The sequence below is a fragment of the Fringilla coelebs genome (genome assembly GCF_963513975.1).
Source record: "Fringilla coelebs genome assembly, chromosome: 27".
Lineage (NCBI taxonomy): Eukaryota > Metazoa > Chordata > Aves > Passeriformes > Fringillidae > Fringilla > Fringilla coelebs.
Window position 1 is genome coordinate 3,698,816 of NC_140053.1, and position 19,211 is coordinate 3,718,026.

At 39.1% G+C, this 19,211-nt stretch overlaps 1 protein-coding gene across 1 annotated transcript; it reads left to right on the plus strand.

The window, feature by feature from the left end:
• Window positions 1-5,306: 5,306 nt before the first annotated feature.
• LOC311163252 (uncharacterized protein) lies at window positions 5,307-18,218 on the plus strand (the record flags this gene model as incomplete). Its single annotated transcript, XM_084222022.1, has 3 exons — window positions 5,307-6,220; window positions 9,900-10,740; window positions 17,277-18,218. 3 exons carry the CDS (start codon window positions 5,307-5,309, stop codon window positions 18,216-18,218), a joined length of 2,697 nt encoding a protein of 898 aa, XP_084078148.1.
• Between the last annotated feature and the right edge of the window lie 993 nt (window positions 18,219-19,211).

The following is a 19,211-nucleotide window of genomic DNA, read 5'->3' on the forward strand; positions in this document are numbered from 1 at the left end:
AGAAGAGAGAACGAGAAGGAGAGAGAAGGAGAAAGAAGGAGACAGAAGGAGAAAGAAGGAGGGAGAAGAAAGAAGGAGAAGGAGAGAGAAGAAAGAAGGAGAGAGAAAGAGAAGGAGAGAGAAGGAGGGAGAAGGAGAAAGAAGGAGAAAGAAGAAGGAGAAAGAAGAAGGAGAAAGAAGAAGGAGAAAGAAGAAGGAGAAAGAGGGAGAAGGAGAAAGAGGGAGAAGGAGAAAGAGGGAGAAGGAGAAAGAGGGAGAAGGAGAAAGAGGGAGAAGGAGAAAGAGGGAGAAGGAGAAAGAGGGAGAAGGAGAAAGAGGGAGAAGGAGAAAGAGGGAGAAGGAGAAAGAGGGAGAAGGAGAAAGAGGGAGAAGGAGAAAGAGGGAGAAGGAGAAAGAGGGAGAAGGAGAAAGAGGGAGAAGGAGAAAGAGGGAGAAGGAGAAAGAGGGAGAAGGAGAAAGAGGGAGAAGGAGAAAGAGGGAGAAGGAGAAAGAGGGAGAAGGAGAAAGAGAAGGAGAGAGAAGGAGGGAGAAGGAGAAAGAAGGAGAAAGAAGAAGGAGAAAGAAGAAGGAGAAAGAAGGAGAAGGAGAAAGAGGGAGAAGGAGAAAGAGGGAGAAGGAGAAAGAGGGAGAAGGAGAAAGAGGGAGAAGGAGAAAGAGGGAGAAGGAGAAAGAGGGAGAAGGAGAAAGAGGGAGAAGGAGAAAGAGGGAGAAGGAGAAAGAGGGAGAAGGAGAAAGAGGGAGAAGGAGAAAGAGGGAGAAGGAGAAAGAGGGAGAAGGAGAAAGAGGGAGAAGGAGAAAGAGGGAGAAGGAGAAAGAGGGAGAAGGAGAAAGAGGGAGAAGGAGAAAGAGGGAGAAGGAGAAAGAGGGAGAAGGAGAAAGAAGGAGAAGGAGAAAGAAGGAGAAGGAGAAAGAAGGAGAAGGAGAAAGAAGGAGAAGGAGAAAGAAGGAGAAAGAGAAGAAAGATCAGCCACCACCCTAAAACCTCCATCTTGCTTACATTTATTACTATATTCTAAAACCCCAAACTCTAAGTTTCCCACAATGTGATCTCACACACTCTGTTCAAACTCCACACCCACAGTCCCAGTTCTGTCCTTCCATTCTGGAAGCTTCTCCACAGCCTCAGGTCAGTGCAGTGTTCTCTGGGGGGGTCAGTGCCTGGCAGCACAGAAAGTCCCAAATTCTCATTTTCCAGGGTTCCAGCACTCACCTGTGGTTCTGGCAGTGCTCACAGCCCAGCAGCTGCTGCTCTCTGCTGCTGCCAGCCCTGCTGAACCAGTACCAGCTCCCAGATCCTTCAGTGTGTGTCAGCCCTGGGCTCAGGGCCAGCAGGAACCTCCACCCAAATCCTCCCCTTTTGTGGGAGTGCTGTCACCTGAGCAATGGGGAAACAACAAGAAACCTGCAGCAGCCAGTTATTCCCTGACACTGCAGCCTTTGTGGGTCACCCAAAAGCAGAGGCCAGACACAATTCAGGGGATGAAAAGTGTTGTATTGCTTGAATATGGGGGTGTGTTGAATATTTGGGTGTCTTCTCTCTGGGCTGTAGCTCACTCTAAGCTGGAGGCACGTGCAGGGAGTTGGATTTCCCCTCTGAATGGTGACTTTCACACCTAAAATATTATTGCCTAAAATATTATTGCTACTTTATGCTTGGGTACTGCTGTCTCTGTGGAACTTCAAGTAATAGTCAAGACCAGTGCAATAATTATTTAATGTCATGGTTGAGACAGAGACAACACAAAGCAACATACTCCATTTTCAGAAGGCTTCAAACTGCATGCTTTTTATATATTCTTACAAAACTCATCAGTTTGCACTTTACTCACTGGTCACCAGAGACAAAGTGCTCATTGGAACAGGCAGTTCAGGTTTCTCTTATTTATCCTTCTTTCTTTCTTGGTTTTCAACCTTGGTAGGAAATTCTTTCAGTGGTAAACATGGATCCTCTGATCAAACTTCTCTCTGGCTCAAAAAGTTGCTGTAAAACCTCTTCCACAATTTAATGTACAGAGAAACTAAGGCATTGATAAGTGAAGTGTTTGACTGGTCAGAGCTCCCCATCATGAGCCACCAGCAAGGTACAAATGTCCTGAGTTCTGCTCTGATGCCTTGTCACACAGACAGCAGTGACCTGGGAGAAGGGAGAAAAAAAGTATGAATAGTGCTATACTAATTAGCACATAAAAAAATTAACAAGCAAACAACAAACCACCAGCAGAGCAACACCTTCCATGAGGTTTAGAAAAAAGAGGGGAAATTATTCCCTCTAATTCTGTTCCCAGCTCTCTTGGGTTTTGAAGGATAATGTACTGAGAGATATTTTAGCATCCTGGGAAATCTCCTGCTCAGCTGAAGTGACAAAAGCCTGCAGGAACTGTTTGTGCTCACAGCTTTTAACACAGCAGCCACCAACAAAGCAGCTTCCAGCCACTGGAGAGAAACAGAACAGCACAGGGGTAAGGTTTAGCTAAATGGAAGAGAGAAAAGCACAGATATGATCACTTGCTAGACAAAAAGCCTTTAATTTCTTTTTCTTTAGGTTTGTTGGAGGTGTTTCTTCTCATCTGATCTCACCTGAGCTCTGAGAATTCCAGCATAAGTTGTGAGTGTCTTGGAAATGGCATTCCTAGTTTTATCAGGAACTGGAGCAACAGGACAAAGGGGAGCTGAAAAGGAATAAGTTTAGGAGAGATATTGGAAAGAAATCCTTCCCTGTGAGGGTGGGCAGCCCTGGCACAGGGTGCCAGAGCAGCTGGGGCTGCCCCTGGATCCCTGGCAGTGCCCAAGGCCAGGCTGGACAGGGCTTGGAGCCACCTGGGACAGTGGGAGGTGTCCCTGCCATGGCAAGGGTGGCACTGGGTGGGCTTTAAAATTCTTCCAACCCAGACCAGTCTGGGATTCTGTGATTTTGTGATTCTGGGATTTTGTGATTCTGGGATTCTGTGATGCTGTGAGCACTTTACAAGAAAAACATGGACATGTTTCTCAAAGTGGGAGAGAGGAGAGAGAGGGATTGCTTGGAAAGGAAAGCAAAGCTGGATTTAACAGATTAAAAGACTCAAAATATGGAAATTTCTTATTGTACTTTATGTGCTTTTAAAAATCCTACAACCTCTGTTGAGAGTGTAATGTTAAATATAACCTTTCCTCACTCTGTGTTTTCTATGCAATAGCAGCACTTCTGAGCATGTTTATGTGGTAAAAAAGGCATTTTTATTCTACTTTCAGTGGACTAGAATGTAAGAAATATTCACCATTATTTTTACATTGAAAAGGTTAATTCTTGATATATGGAAGTTCTCTTGCTGTGCCACCTGAGAGTGATCTGTTAGTTGAGGGCAGGTACCTGAAATGCTCCAATTAATCACTCTTTTAAAATTAAAGTAGTGCTAGTCAATATTCTAAGGTACTAAAATGTAAATCTGGAATTTTTAAAGCCAATAATAGAATGGGGAACTATAATTTTTCTTTTCTCTTTTTGCTGTCCTTTTGGTTCAGGCACTTTTCAATTCTGGTTTGTATTCTGTAGCATGCTAAATCACTTAAACTAGGTTTTTTCCTTGTACTGCTTGAACCTCTAGTGGCTACACTGGAAAATGAGTTACCTGCCTTTCCTGTCAGTATTTACCACAGCTTAAATCTCATGGAAAGCTGGGAGACATGAAAACCATCATTAAAATTGAAATAATATTTAGTATTCTGTCACTTTATTATTTGGCAGCAATGATGTACTTGTAATAAAATAAGTAAGTTGTGAAATCAGATTGATTCTACACAGATTATCCATATGCAAGAAAAAAATCCAAATTTGAAATAAATATTTTGAAACTCAAAGACAGATAAATAATGATATCACAAAAATATATATTTCCTTTTCTTCAGAACATGAATGGATTTTTTTCTCTTAATGTTTTATATGAAAAATATTTTGTGAATAACAAATACTGAACATCATTCCAGAGAGTCAGTTGAGTATTGGATAGGAATGTGCAGGAATATCTAAAAAATGTTATTTGAAATCTTCCCTAAGAAGGGGAAAAAATGAGGCATAAACATCAAACTTCTGGTATTTTGTGAAAAATCAAGATTAATTCTATCAATTAATGCAAAAGAAAAATGATGGATGGTTAGTGTAATTATTGTAGTCTAAGACTATGTAAAAGCTGTTATTTGGGGGAGAAGAGGCCTATTTTAGTCAATCCATTGAAAATGAGAGAAATTTTCAGCTGCACAGGTCCTTTCCAATTTTGAAAGCAAAATATTAAAAAAAAAAATATTCTGCAAATATTCAGGAGTAAGGGAGACATAAACCAGCCCAAGTTTGCTGTGCATGAGTGCAGGACTGTGCTTCTGTCTGGGGGGCTGCACAAACTGAGATCAAATACACATTTAATAATGTTGTCTCTTCCCCTCTGACTGTGTTTCAAGTGAAGATAGGGGTAAGAAGGTCTGTGAATAAATCAGTGAAGCCTAAATATTTTCTTGGAGCCAGGATCCGAACAACCAAACCTGCTGTAGGCCACAAAAAAATTGCAGAATTGGTTAAATATTAAGGGATGTCAATTAAATAACTGGTGTGGAATCTCTAGTTAAACTGTGTATTTGCAAGTCCAGCATGAAGAGGGTGCTTGGGGGAGATAATACAAAATGTTCCCTTATTTATTTTCTTTTTGCTCCTCATACATTCTGTTGTATTTGCAGGGATTTTTGTGGCAGGGAGGAATGATGAATCTGACTCCATGTTCTTAGAAGGCTATATTATATTATATTATATTATATTATATTATATTATATTATATTATATTATATTATATTATATTATATTATATTATATTATATTATATTATATTATATTATATTATATTATATTATATTATATTATATTATATTATATTATATTATATTATATTATATTATATTATATTATATTATATTTTTTGTTATATTATATTTTGTTATATTATGTTATATTATGCTATACTAAAGAATAGAGAAAGGATACTTACTGAATGCTAAAAAAGATAATAATGAAAACTTGTGATTCTTTTTAGGGTCTTGACACAGTTTGGCACTGATTGGCCAATGAGTCAAAACAACTCACAGCAGAATCCAAAGAAACAATCACCTGTGGGTAAGCAATTTCCAAACACATTCTAGATGAGCAAAACAGAGGAGAAGCAAATGAAATAGCAATTGTTTTCCTTTTTCTGTGAGACTTCTCAGCTTCTCAGAAGAAAAATGCTGAGCAAAAGGATTTTTCAGAAAATGTGAATACCACCACATTCCAGGTCTTCAAGGTCATCATGGCACAAGAAAACGATACCCACATCCACGAGTTGATCCTCCTGGGATTCCCCAGCTCCAGAGAGCTGCAGGCCGTGCTGTTTGTCATTTTCCTGGCCGTGTATTTACTGACTGTCACCGAGAACACGGTCATCATCGCTTTGATCGTCACCCACCCCCACCTCCACAAGCCCATGTACTTCTTCCTGGGCCACCTCGCTTTCCTTGAGGCCTGCTACATCTCAGTCACCGTTCCCAAGCTGCTGCTCACCTTGGTGGCGAGGAACAGGAGCATTTCCCTGACGAGCTGCATGGCCCAGCTGTACTTTTTCATCGCCCTGGTGTGCACGGAGTGCGTCCTGCTGGCCGCCATGGCCTACGACCGCTACGTGGCCATCTGCGCCCCGCTGCGCTACGCCCTGGCCATGGGCCGCAGGGCCTGCCTGCAGCTGGCCGCGGCCTCCTGGCTGCTCGGCTTCCTCATCGCCGTGCTCAAGGTCTCCTTCATCTCCCAGCTCTCCTTCTGCGGGCCCGGCGTCATCAACCACTTCTTCTGCGACATCAGCCCGCTGCTCAACCTCTCGTGCGCGCGGCGGCGCCTGGCTGAGCTGGTGGATTTCATCTCGGCCTTGTTTACTCTGTTGATCCCCCTCTCTGTCATCATCATTTCTTACGCCTGCATAATCAGAGCTGTTTTGCTCATCCCCAAGGCCCAGAACAGGAAGAAAGCTTTCTCCACCTGTGCTTCTCACCTGGCTGTGGTGATCATTTTCTTCTCAGCCACGCTGTTCATGTACGCTCGGCCCAGGAGTGCGGACTCCAGGGATCTCAACAAGCTGGTTTCCATCATTTACACCATTATCACCCCAATGCTAAACCCATGCATTTACTGCCTGAGGAACCAGGAGGTGAAGGACACTTTACTAAAGGTCTTGTGTGGCAGGACTGCTCTCTCCAGAGTTTCTGCCTCTGACCACTAAGGAATGCTTGGGAGATGATCTAACAACTGAATGTGTCTGAATCCTAACAAGATTTTTACTTTGATAGAAAGGGTTATTGGGGTTCTCCAATTATTGGAGTCAGTCTGCATGTTCAGCTAAAATCTATGAATCTATGTGAATGTAAAAGGTTTTTCTAACTGAACACATCACACATCATTCCTGAGGAGGGGAAAAGGCAATAAGCATAATTGTCTTCTTTTAATGCATTTTTTTGGTATGCATCAAAGAACAAAATTGCATTCTGACCTTGATTCAACTTAACATGAAACTAGGATTCAAGAACTTGAGGCACCAAATAAATAGTTATGTCAGCTTTCTTCACAGGAATGAGGATGGGAATTTCAGTAATTCAGATAAAACCAGTCATTTTAGATAGCTGTGATAGGAGGCCATGAACCACCACTGAGAAGTTTCTTCTTCATTAACTTCAAATATAACTTTGGGAAATAGCTCAGATTCAGAAAAAAACCCCTTTACTTTCAGGGAAGAGAGTTAATTTGCATCATTTAATTTCCATTTTAAATGCTAAAGGAACCTACTGATTTTTAAATGTTATTTTCCTGTGGTTCTTCTACATTACATGAGGAGATGTAAGCACTAAGAGAAGAATCAGTTGTCTAAACACAGATCTTTCCTAAAGGAACATTGAGAGGAGAGGGTCAGGAAGAACTTTAAGGTAATTTAACACACAGACACAAAATCTGATGGTAAATGATCCTGGGCTCTGTTTGTCACCCAGGACCTCATCAACATTACTGTGTCCAGTTTGGCACCTCCCACTAGGAGAAGGACAAAATGGACATTCCAGCAGAGTTTCCAGATGACAGAAGGGTGGGAGCACACAGCACACAGAGAGAGACAGATAGGAGCAGTTTTTAGGTTCCACTTTTTCCAAAAAGTGAATGCTGAGGAGGTTTTTAGCGGCAGTCTGCCACCACCTGAAGAGGGTTACAGAGGAGATAGGGGCAATTCTTAATTGTGCATGCCTGAAAAGACAAAAGCAACAGGAACTTGTTCCCACAAATTAAATTTAGATAAGATAGAGTGATGAAGCACCACAAGACAGTCCCAGAAAGGTCATGAAATCTCTGTCCTTTGAGCTTTGCAAAGCTTGACCTGACAAGTCCCTGAAAAACCTGACCACCCTGAAATATGTTTGAGACAGCAGAGTGAGTTAAAATATTCTGGACTTAAAGTTCTGTCCTTCCAGCTCAAGTTTTTGTATGATTCTTTGGTGTGGATGTCAAATGGAAAAATCTGTGGCATCTCAAACTGCAACAGAAATTGATGTTTAGGGAAGTGAATCTGGTAGATTTCAACTGTGAGCAATGTGTTCAGTTCTATCCAGGGAATGGATGCTCTGCAGATGATCCATGTCACTCTTCCACTGGGGAGCCAAGAGCTGGGTGCAGTACTCCAGATGTGAATATATTTATAATTTCTAATTTTATAGCATAACTCTGCCCATGTCTCTGTTATATCAGCTGTGCCTTGGTCTAGCTGAGAGCTGAAAATGTCAGAGGTACTAAAATCTCTCAGGGAAGCTGTTTAAGCACTGCTCTGACCTCACATCCAATGGCCTAAATAGCAGCTACTGAGCTGCAAATCCTTGTTTTTGTCCCTTTTTATAGCTTGTCACTGTTAGACCACAGCACAGCCTCCAAAACCCCATATTGAACAAACCCAGTAACTTATTTTCATGGTTCACATACCCTGAGTCATATCTTCACATCTTAGCAGGCCTTGGTAAGCACCTCTCTAGTTTATCCACATTTTCCTTGAATTGCAGGGATCCCAAAATCGGTCCATGGTAGTTGGATCCTCACCAGCCTAACAGAAATGAGGTAAGAATTAACACTACTCTCCCTTCTCCATGCACTGACATTATTTTAAAGTTGTTTTCTTCATGAGATGCCCTTACATTCCTGAGCATGCACATGTGGCTTTGGCCAGAGGTTAGAATTCAACAGCCCACCATAAGATATGTCAAATGTCACTAGATTCTTACATATTTGCAAAATAAATCAAACTATGCCCCAACAGCCAAATAACTTCTGTAATTCCAGCTCTCCTAGATGCTGAATTCCCAATATTCTCACTGTATGAATGTAATTTTAGTCATGGGTCTGGCCTAAGGAAGATATCTGATTCACATGAGACCAGCTGGAGGGAGATTTTACAAACAGCTGGCTCAGGGACTGCTCCCCCCTGGCAGCAAGGAGGGGACCACATCAGGATTTGTACTCTTCATGCTACAGAATCCTGCAGCAGCTCCTCAGCTCTGTTTGGGAGGGAGCTGACCTCCTCAGGGGACAGATCAGTGCTATCTCTGATCCTCCTTTTGCTCTGAACATATTTACACTGCATTAGAAAATTTAGAAAATGCATAGCTTGGCTATTTGTGTCTCTGAAGATTTTACACATAACTGCAGTGTGGGTGAAATCACACTTACCCAAAATCACCCACTCCAAATGTGATTACCAATTAAGGTCACTGGTTTAGATTAGGGCACTAAAATATTTTTCTAGATTACCTTTTGGTAAAAGACTGCCATATCCTCTGCCTCAGGATATGTTTTTACTTTCCTCTGCCCTCTAAAAATCAGTAGCCACTAGCTGGTGTTCTTTCATTGTTCAGTAGCTCAGAAAAAATCTTCAGAGTTTCTTCTGCTCTGCATGGAATCACAGAGGAAACAATAACATCCCTCTTCTTTCTGTGATTGCTTCCATTGGGAGCTACAATTTCTGAATCAGACCTCATGAGACACCCCAGGTAAATAGAGTGTTGATTTCTCTGTGTGGTATAAATCACAGCCCTGACATATCAGTCCACATTCAGCTGTACCCTACTGATCACATTCTGCAGGACCAGTGGATTCCCACTACAGAAGGTTGAGAACAGTTTTGTTTTTAACAGCACAGGCTGAGCCATTCTTATTTTGGAAGGATTAATCTGAGTTAGCTGCAAACAAACCAGAGGCAGAATTGGAATTTGCTTGCACTTATGCTGTATCTGAGATGCTCTCTGTACCATCTCAATAGATTTGTATAGATGTAAGTGTGCTCAGAGCCAGATACAGAAACTTCTAGTGGGCACCTTCAGATGTGTTTGGAGGGGTTTTTTATTATCAAAATGAATATATCCTTGTGGTGCTTCACACTTCTCTTAAGGTTCATGGAATATATATAATATAACTTTAGAAATGTTTAGATGTAGAAACTAAAGCATTGGAAATGTGAATGTCTGTCTGTAAGCTCATAACCTGTCACCTCTTTATACTGGATGGAAAATATATTAGCATCAGTCATTATTTGTCTAAGGTGAGATTTGTAATGTATATTTATCTCCATGAAATGTAAATTTGTAATGTATATTTATCTGCATGAAATGTAAATTTAAAAGCATGCTTTAATTTTTAAAATGAAAAAAAAACTGAATTGAGCAGATAAATTTCACAAAGTTCATTTCTAAAAACTCAGCAAAAAAAAAGTCTGAGCTTTTACAGAGATTTTAAGTGGTGGTGTAACTTATGGCTATGAATTTAAGCCTGGTAGTTAGGTGTCATTGTATCAATTTATTGCAGGTGGATAAGGTTCATCTTTCTTCTACAGAATGGGTGGGAGGAATGAAACCAAAGTCATGTATTTCATTCTCCTGGGTTTTCCCACCAATGGTGAACTACAGCTGCTTCTCTTCTCTGCTTTACTTGTGGTTTATTTATTAACTGTGTTGGAAAACTTCCTTACCATTCTCATCATCCGGAATAACCACAGCCTGCAAAAACCCATGTACTTCTTCCTAGGGAATCTGTCCTTCTTGGAGATCTGGTATGTTTCTGTCATTGAGCCAAAGATGATCAAAGATGTCCTGTCCCACGACAAAAGGATCTCCTTCCAGGGCTGCATGGCCCAGCTGCATTTCTTTGTGACTTTTGTTTGCACTGAGTATGTCCTGCTGGCTGTGATGGCCTGCGACCGCTGCGTGGCCATCTGCAAACCCCTCAGGTACCCCCTCATCATGAGCCACAAGCTCTGTGCTCAGCTGGTGGCTGCCTGTTGGGTGTGTGGTTTCACCACCTCTTCCATCAAGCTGAGCTTTATAGCCAGGCTCTCCTTCTGTGATGTGGACAGAATCAATCATTATTTCTGTGACATTTCCCCCCTCCTGAACATCTCCTGCAGCGATTCCTCTTTGGCCGAGCTCGTGGACTTCACCTTGGCTCTGCTGGTCATCATGCTGCCTCTGTGCACTGTGGTGGCCTCCTATATCTGCATCCTGTTCACTGTGTTGAAGATTCCTTCTTTCCAGGGGAGGCAAAAGGCCTTTTCCACCTGCAGCTCCCACCTGACTGTGGTGATTTTGTTCTACTCCACCACTCTTTTCACCTACGCCCACCCCAAGCTCATGTACACCTATCGTGCCAACAAGCTGGTGTCAGTCCTCTACACAGTGGTGGTGCCACTTCTGAATCCTCTCATTTATTGCCTTAGAAATAAAGAAGTCAGGGTTGCCATGAGAAAGACTTTTACTTGCAGAAGAGACACCAAAGAAATCAACTGAAGAGTCCCAGAGAAGGGCTTTGCTCATGAAGATCCCCTGGCAACGCTGAGGAGATGAGGTCAGGAGGTCCAAACTTTGATCCATGCAACCACTACTCATATTTATTGAACTAAATCTTGATATATCTATGTATATACTATGGTTTTGACTTGAGATGTGTGGGTTTGGGGTTTTTTTGCTTGTTTTCCCCCTAAGAATCTATGCTGTCACCCTCTCTTAAAAGTCTCCAACTGAATGACTGCTCTGTTTTTAAAGATGTTTGGAAATGCTGGAAAATGAACCCCAGATTTGTTTGCTCTAGATGGCATAGAGTCCAGAAAACATTGTAAAATGCATGTGAAAATCAGCTATGTGTGATTTATTTAGTCCAAGATTTTGTTATTATTCCTTCAGATAAATAGGCAGCAGAAAGGATGGGTAATTGTAACATTCTTAGATATCTGGTGTAGGATAAAAGAACCATCCTCTGATGAAGAAAATTTTTCTAATATGGCATTAGGGAAGGTATAATGTGAATATTCACATGGTACAGCTGAATTGTAACTTGGCCTCTGTCTCAGCTCCACAACAGGACCAAGTTACCCTAAATAAACTCACTGCACACCAAATAATGTCTTCCATGAAGAAATTCAGACAAAGGATAAATCACTTCAATATTCCCTCAAGGCTGCAGGAGCCTTGGAGCCAGCAGTATTTCATCAGGAGGATGATCTCAGGCAGGAGTCTGGAAACAGCTGCTAAATCTGAGCTAAACAAGGATTGGCTGGGAGAAAATCTGATTATCAGTTAGAAATGAAATGGTGCCTCTAAGAAAACTGCTCTGTGTTCAGACTATCACAGTGCTTCTGGATGTTTAATATTCTGTAATAAACAAACAAATAAAGAAATCTGTCAGCAGAGTGCATCTCCATGTGAGCATATTAAATCTGGGTTTGAGTTTATGACTAAGACCATGGTATCTGATATTCTGTGCTCTGCACTAGCAAAATATTGACTTCTCCAGTTTGGCAGATGAAACATTCAGATTTCCAGGGAAGAAACCTGGAAGAAACTTGTCTGTGCATACTGTGCCAATTGTTTCAAACAAGACATTTTTGAGGATTTGAGCACATATAAGGAGAGATGTCAGGAACAGCTTGAAGTTAACAATGGTGGGGAATTCTCACCTGAAATGCAGGGTGCTGGCTGTAATGCAGGCATTAGCAGAAAATCTGCTAGGAGAAAATAGGTAATTAACACAAAATTAATATACAGTGCAATATGAACCATTGTAAAGGAATAAAAAGAAAAAATCCAGTAGCTCTTTAGATTTGCATTAAAAATCAAGAGCCACAGATACAGCTAGATATGAATATAGATATAGAATACAGATATTCATATAGATACAAATATAGATATTCTTCTGAAAATACCTGAAGTTTAGACATGTCTATTTAGACACCTAAGCTCCTTCACTACTCATGGATATAGATTTTCACCCCCTAAATATGTTATTTCTCTATAACATATGTTTTTATGTTGGGGCCATCTCCAAGGAAATGGGGGTCACACCTAAGGGTCACTTTGGAAGGGACATCCCTTTCTCCTTTTTCTGCAGTTTTTCTTGCTGAGCATGATGCCAATGGTCTGGAATGTCTCTCTGAGTGTCACAGCTGGAGTGTGACAGCTGTGTCCCCTCACAGCTTCCTGCTCCCTCCCAGCCTGTGGCAGCACTGCTCAGCAATAACTGAAACATTCCTGAGTTCTCAATATGGTTTTCATCATAAATCCAGAATTTAGTCCCATTCAAGCTACAGTGAAGTAATTTAACTCTATCCAAGATAAAAGACTTGCTTCATTCTTACTGCAACATATTAAAGTACTGATACACCAACAATCACCACCTATTTATTCTCTTATTTCAGTTTTTCATGTATAAAGTGGCAACCATAGAATTTCAGAACTCCTTAGTGAGTTTTTCATTGAAATTTTGCAAGGTATGAAGTTCCTTTAATGCAGTGATTTGGCTACACACATTGACTGATTTTAAAGCACTGATCTGAAGTGATTGTTTTGAAATTATGTCAGGAAAATCCTTCCAATACACTGTGAAGAGGATTCTCATCCAATTACTATGGGGTTTATGTACAATAATAATAATATTGTTAGATAACCTGAAACTAATAATTCATAACCTGTTCAACAGGGGTTCCTTAGGGGAAGAGAGAACACAGAAAAGTCTTATACAAACACAAACCTTCTGAGAATGCAAGTTCCCTCTTGCATCCAGGCTTATTTCTGGAAGTTTTCCTAATAAACACTCTCACAAAGTCAAGTACTTTTAAAGTACTGTAAATAAGTCACCACCCACAAGTAAAGAAGGTAAAACTAAGTCCAATCTCAGCTTTTGAGAAACTTTCCTTCTCTTTTAATCTCACTCTCTGCCTGCAGATAAGATATACTGATAGGAATGTATGCAAATGTAAGCTAGTCTGGGTTTAGAACATATTGATCAATTGTCACAAAATTTGGGAAGCCATTATGTCAAGAACAGAAACATCTATTTCATGCAGATTTATTTAAAACCAAAAATAAAGAAAATTTAATATAGTTTGCTGTAACTAAATGTGACACTCCTGTGCTGTGAAGAATGCAAGTTTGCTTTTTGCAAACAGCCCTGTCCTAGGGTGTGTGAGATATCCAAACGCAGTTGTGAGATGTTTTTCCCTTCCTGGAGTGGTTGCTGCACCCCAGAGCAGTGTTCCCTTCCAGGCTGGGTCCTCACCTGAACCAGACTTCTACATTTCAGAGGTGAGTGCACTCCTGGAGTCAGAGAAGAGAACACATTTAGTGAAAACTTGCTTTTGTTCAGAGAAGAGAAGCATTATTGCCTGGGGAGAAGGCAAGGGTGTCTGTTCTGTTTTGATAATCTGGAAGAGGTTTTACAGTGACTTCTATGAGCCAGAGAGAATTTTGTTCAGAGGATCTGTGTTTACCCCTGAAAGAATTTTCTACCAAGGTTGTTGACAGAGAAATCAAGAAAGAAAAAAGGAGAAATAAGAGAAACTTCCACTGCCTATTCCAATGAGCACTTTGCTTGTATTTTGAGACCAATAAGTAAAATGTAAACTTATGAGCTTTATAAGAATGTATAAAAAGCATGCATGCCATAATAAAAACAGTTTGAAGCCTTCTGAAAATGGAGTGTGTTGCTTTGTGTTGTCTCTGTCTCCACTACAACAGAAGGAAGCAGATTCTAATGGTTAATGAGACCTTGATTAGGTCCACAGTGTTTTGCTTAGGAGAAAAAAAAAATCTACAAGGGGCAGGAAGGGTTCTGCATAAGAAGCAGTGAAAAATGCAGGGGTAGGAAACAAACAGAATCAGCTTTACACTTTATTGCTTGTGTTTGTTATTTTATCTCTTCTATTCCTTATATCTTTCTTCTTTTGCAGGGAAAGAAAAATGGCACAAGGGAAAAATATCTCATTTGAGATTTCAGATGTTTGCTGTGAAGGTCCAGGACTCTGGAAACTGAACCCCTGGTGTTTATTATGTACACTTATTAAAGGATATATAAGCAAGATGCTAAGGAGAATGCTCTTAGCAGCAGTCAGAGGAATGGCCAGTGATGTATTGATTACCAGAGACTACTGAAAAATCAGCTGAGTAGAAAAAATGTTCAGGATTTTTTGGCAATGTGCTCAAGAAACCTGAATTCCAAAAAAACCAAACCTGGTTTAATAACTGTGTTACAAGGTATGTGTATTGTGGTGTGTGAAATCTGAGCTTTGCTTTGTTAAATGCAGTGACAGAACTGGACTAAAAGTTGCTGTTTTCTCTTTTTTTCATTATATAGAATGTAGTAATCAGGGCTTATGTATACAGTTAGTTCTTCTGGAAATTAAGTACATTATCAGGAAGCCAGTTTTTAATGTGTCTGCATTTAGACTTTTTGTTTGATCAATCAAGAGACAGACAGATCCAGAGACTTCTCAGGTGAATCAAAAATCTTCCTCTCTCACTGGCTGAAAAGTATCTGCAGCATCTTCATTCTTAGCCTGAAGTTTTTGTTAGCCTCTTTTAAAAGCCATTTAATTAAGCAGTAGTAATTGTTATTTCAACGAAACAATTTTGGATAGGATGTAGGATATCCTTCAATGGACAATATATTTGATTATCATGAAATTATTTAATAAGTTTATATCTATTACACTTAAATCATTGATGCTTAAAAATAAAATCAGAACAAAAATAAGAATATAGGAATAAGGCCAAATACATAAGCAAGACCACACACCTGTTCAATGGTTTACCATAATGACACAGGATTTTGATATTTTCTTTTACATTATTGTGGACAAAAGTATCTTTTTTTTCCTTATTCTCTTCTGGCTGGCTTTATTAATTTTTTATCAAAGACAGCTACTTCTAAGGAACTGTTTTTCCCCTGTTATGAACAGGTAGGGTGAGAGTGGAAGGATCACACTCTGGATGCATCTGTTTATCTCTTTGATAAAATGGGAAGCTTCAGGAATTGTGGAAACTGTAGACAACAAGCTTGAAAAGGCTTTGACTGGATACTTGACCTGACTGCCTAAACCTGAGCTCTCTGCACACAAAAATCCCCAGGAAAACTCACCAAAGTATTTGATGAGCAAGGTTATGCAAAGAGAAATTCTTTCCCCAAGGGTATTTCCCTTTCCTAAGGCTCATGGGTAAATAAGAACAAGGGATTAAATAGAACAAAGGATTAAATATATTAAATACCTTCTGAGGGTACTTAGAGGTGAGGTTAAATTTCAAGGACCTTGGAGGGATAGATGGAGAAATTGTTAAAAATTAATTCAATGCTTTTAAAAGATTAAGTATATGCTGGTTAAGAAAAATTATCGAATGGAAACGTCAGCAAACCAAATAAAATACCATTTCTGTCACTCAGCTTTTTACATCTACATCCACCTTTTCACACAAAACAGCTGCACTTCCCTTTAGATCAAGGGAGAAAAGCAGAAAATCTGAAAATATGATTCATATTTTTCAGTATATGAAAATCTCCTTCTACAGTAAATATTCTAAAGCTGGAGTGTTTGTCTCTGGCCACTGAATTTAAAGGCATCCAAACTATGAGTTCTAATGTAGGCATCAACCCACAGGATATTTTCAAGCCTAGGTGAGAGGACAACTAGCATATGAAAATAAAATTATTAAATACAATTGAAAAGGAATTACTTGAAACATTCTGTCAATTAATCCATTTTTAACATGCTACGTGAGTTAACATTTGAGTAGAGAAATTTTATTTCAGAAATCTCAATATCTGCAGGGGATTTCTTCAAGTACTTTTATAAAAGAAAAAATTCAATTTTTTAAAAAAAAGAAAAGATTGGAATTCTTTTAAACAATTATCCATATTAATACATTTCTTGGCTCATATATTTTCAATTGTTTTGCATCACCTGAAGTAGCATCGTTCCTTGTTCTTTTCTTTAGGGGAAAGCAGTCTTTTGTGGGTTAGTTGCAATCTTTGAATGAGATTTCTTTCTGCCAGTTAAATCTGAAGTTGTTCTTAAGTTTAATAAATTAAAATATGTTGGATAAGCTGCATGCAGAATGTTTTTTTATACTGAAGATAATATTACAGGATTATTAGCTTACCAATACCCTGTAATAGTTGACAAATATCTGAAGATATTATATATCAATAAATTTTATACTTTTTCCCATATCTCTATTTAATTTTATTACTTAATAATTATTTTATAATAATATAAATATAATAGAGTCAATATATTGTTATATATTACATATCTTACATTATATTATATATTATATTATATTCATAATAATATGTATCTGTATTAACATACAATTAATGTTTATTAGTCATATTAATACTTGTATTAGTATATTATATCTTATTTTAATTAATGATACCTAATATTATCATTATCATGCTAATATTAGGTATCATTAATTAAAATAAGATACAATTATATTGTTATATTAAGATATAATTATATAGGTACAATATCTATAGCTATATTTATAGTTATACATATTATATAATATCCATAACTATATACATTATTTACATTATAGTAATATTTTAAATATTTAAAATGTTATTTTATATTATTTAATATAATTAATACATATAATTAATAACAAAAATTTATTTTATTAATGTATATTTCTTCTATTTCACAATCATATCATATCTATATGTATTGATATCGTATATTGACATTTAGATTGTTATCATATATATTATATATATAATATTATATTTATTTTATATTTATATTTATATTTATATTTATATTTATATTTATATTTATATTTATATTTATATTTATATTTATATTTATATATAAATAAAATATATATATTATCCAGGCAAACTATCTGCAATCTGCTGCATCCTATTTTCCTTTTGGAAAGCAAAGATGGAAAACCACACCAGGATAAGTGAGTTCATTTTGGTGGGGTTCAAATCCCACCCAGGATCCCAAGTCCTTCTCTCCATTCTCTTCTCCACAATGTACTTTGTCACTGTGGTGGGGAACATCTGCATGATCCTCACCATCAGGATGGAGCCCAACCTGCACACGCCCATGTACTTCTTCCTGGAGAACCTGTCCACCCTGGACATCTGTTATTCCTCTGTCATCGCTCCCAGGGCAGCACTGGCATTCTTGCTGGGCAAAAGGAATATTTCCTACACTGCCTGTGCTTCACAGATGTTTTTCTTCTCTCTCTTTGGCACAACAGAAGCTTTTTTCCTGGCTGTGATGGCTTATGACCGCTTCACTGCCATCTGCAACCCACTGCTCTACCAGGTCATTATGAGCAGAAGGCTTTGTGTGCTCATGGTGCTGGGCTCTTATCTGTCAGGCTGCATCAACTGCACCATCCAGACAGGCTTCACTTTCAGTCTGTCCTTCTGTGGGCACAGAGAAATAAACCACTTCTTCTGCGAAGTTGCTGCAGTGATCCACACCTCCTGCTCCAACACCCTTGTCAATGAGCTCGTAATGCTGGCCGTGTGTGGACCAATAATTGTGGGCACTGCCCTGGTGGTTTTTGTCTCCTATGGTTATATCATCATCACAATCATCCAAATGCCTTCAGCTGAAAGCAGGCACAAGGCCTTCTCCACCTGCTCCTCTCACATGGTGACAATCTGCTTGTTCTTTGGGACAGTGTTCTCCTTGTATGCTCAGCCTGGAGCTGCATCCTCACCCAGAAAAAGCAACACCCTCTCCATCTTCTACACTGTTGTTATTCCCATGCTGAACCCTTTCATTTACACCCTCCGAAACAGGGAGGTAAAAGGGGCCCTGAAAAAACAGTTAAAAAGGAAAGGGTTTTTTAAGCATCTTTCCTGAAGTTGAGAATGAGCATGGTGTCCAGTTTGTAAAATAAAGAACATCAGGATCTGAATTGTAAAATAAAGGACAGGATGTAAAATAAAGGACACCAGGAGCTGCTTTCAAGAGTGTTTTGTGCTTCTTTTTCAGTAAAAGCAGGATATATAAACAAATCTATGAGAACCTAGTAATTGTTATTTTAACCAAAAAAAAATTTGATTGGATGTAGGATATCCTTCAATGGACAATATGTTTGATTTCTATGAAATTACTTCATAGGTTTATGTCTATTACACTTGAATCATTTATGCTTACACATAAAGCCAGAATAAAAATAAGAATTTAAAAGTAAGATTAATTAAGTAAGCCAAGACCACACATCTGTTAAATGGCTGACCACAGTGACACACAATTGTGACGTCTTCTTTTCCAATATTGTGGACAAAAGTATCTCTTTTTTCCTATTCTTCTCTGGCTAGCTTTATTCTTTCTCTAGAGCAGATGAAAGTGATGCTTTACTTAACCATAATTAGACATTTACATCTGATCTGTAATTTAGAGGCCTCTTATAGCCATTCAAAAGATACCAGCATTTTAAAGCCATAATTAACATTATGGGTTGGACAATTTGAAGTGTACCTAAGTGTATTGAACATGTAAAATAGGATACAAACTCAGATCCTGGCAGCAGAATCTGCTGCCACACCTAAGTGTACTGAACATGTAAATCAGGACACAAACTCAGATTCTGGCACTTATTTCTGTGCAGTGGAACACAGCCAGTTCAGGTGGAGGCATTCTCACTCTGCACATCCACAGCTAAATTGAGTCAGACAAGAGTGAAGCACAGAGATGTGTCTCCCTCTGCAAATAACTCTTAAATCCCAAATTTCCAAGCTGGCTCCTTGTAGAAAACCCATTTCTTCTTTTCTTAACCACAGGACATGGCACTTTCATAGAGCTGGTGGCCAGGGGGATAAGGAGAGCTGTGGCTGCTCAGTGAAGCAAGGG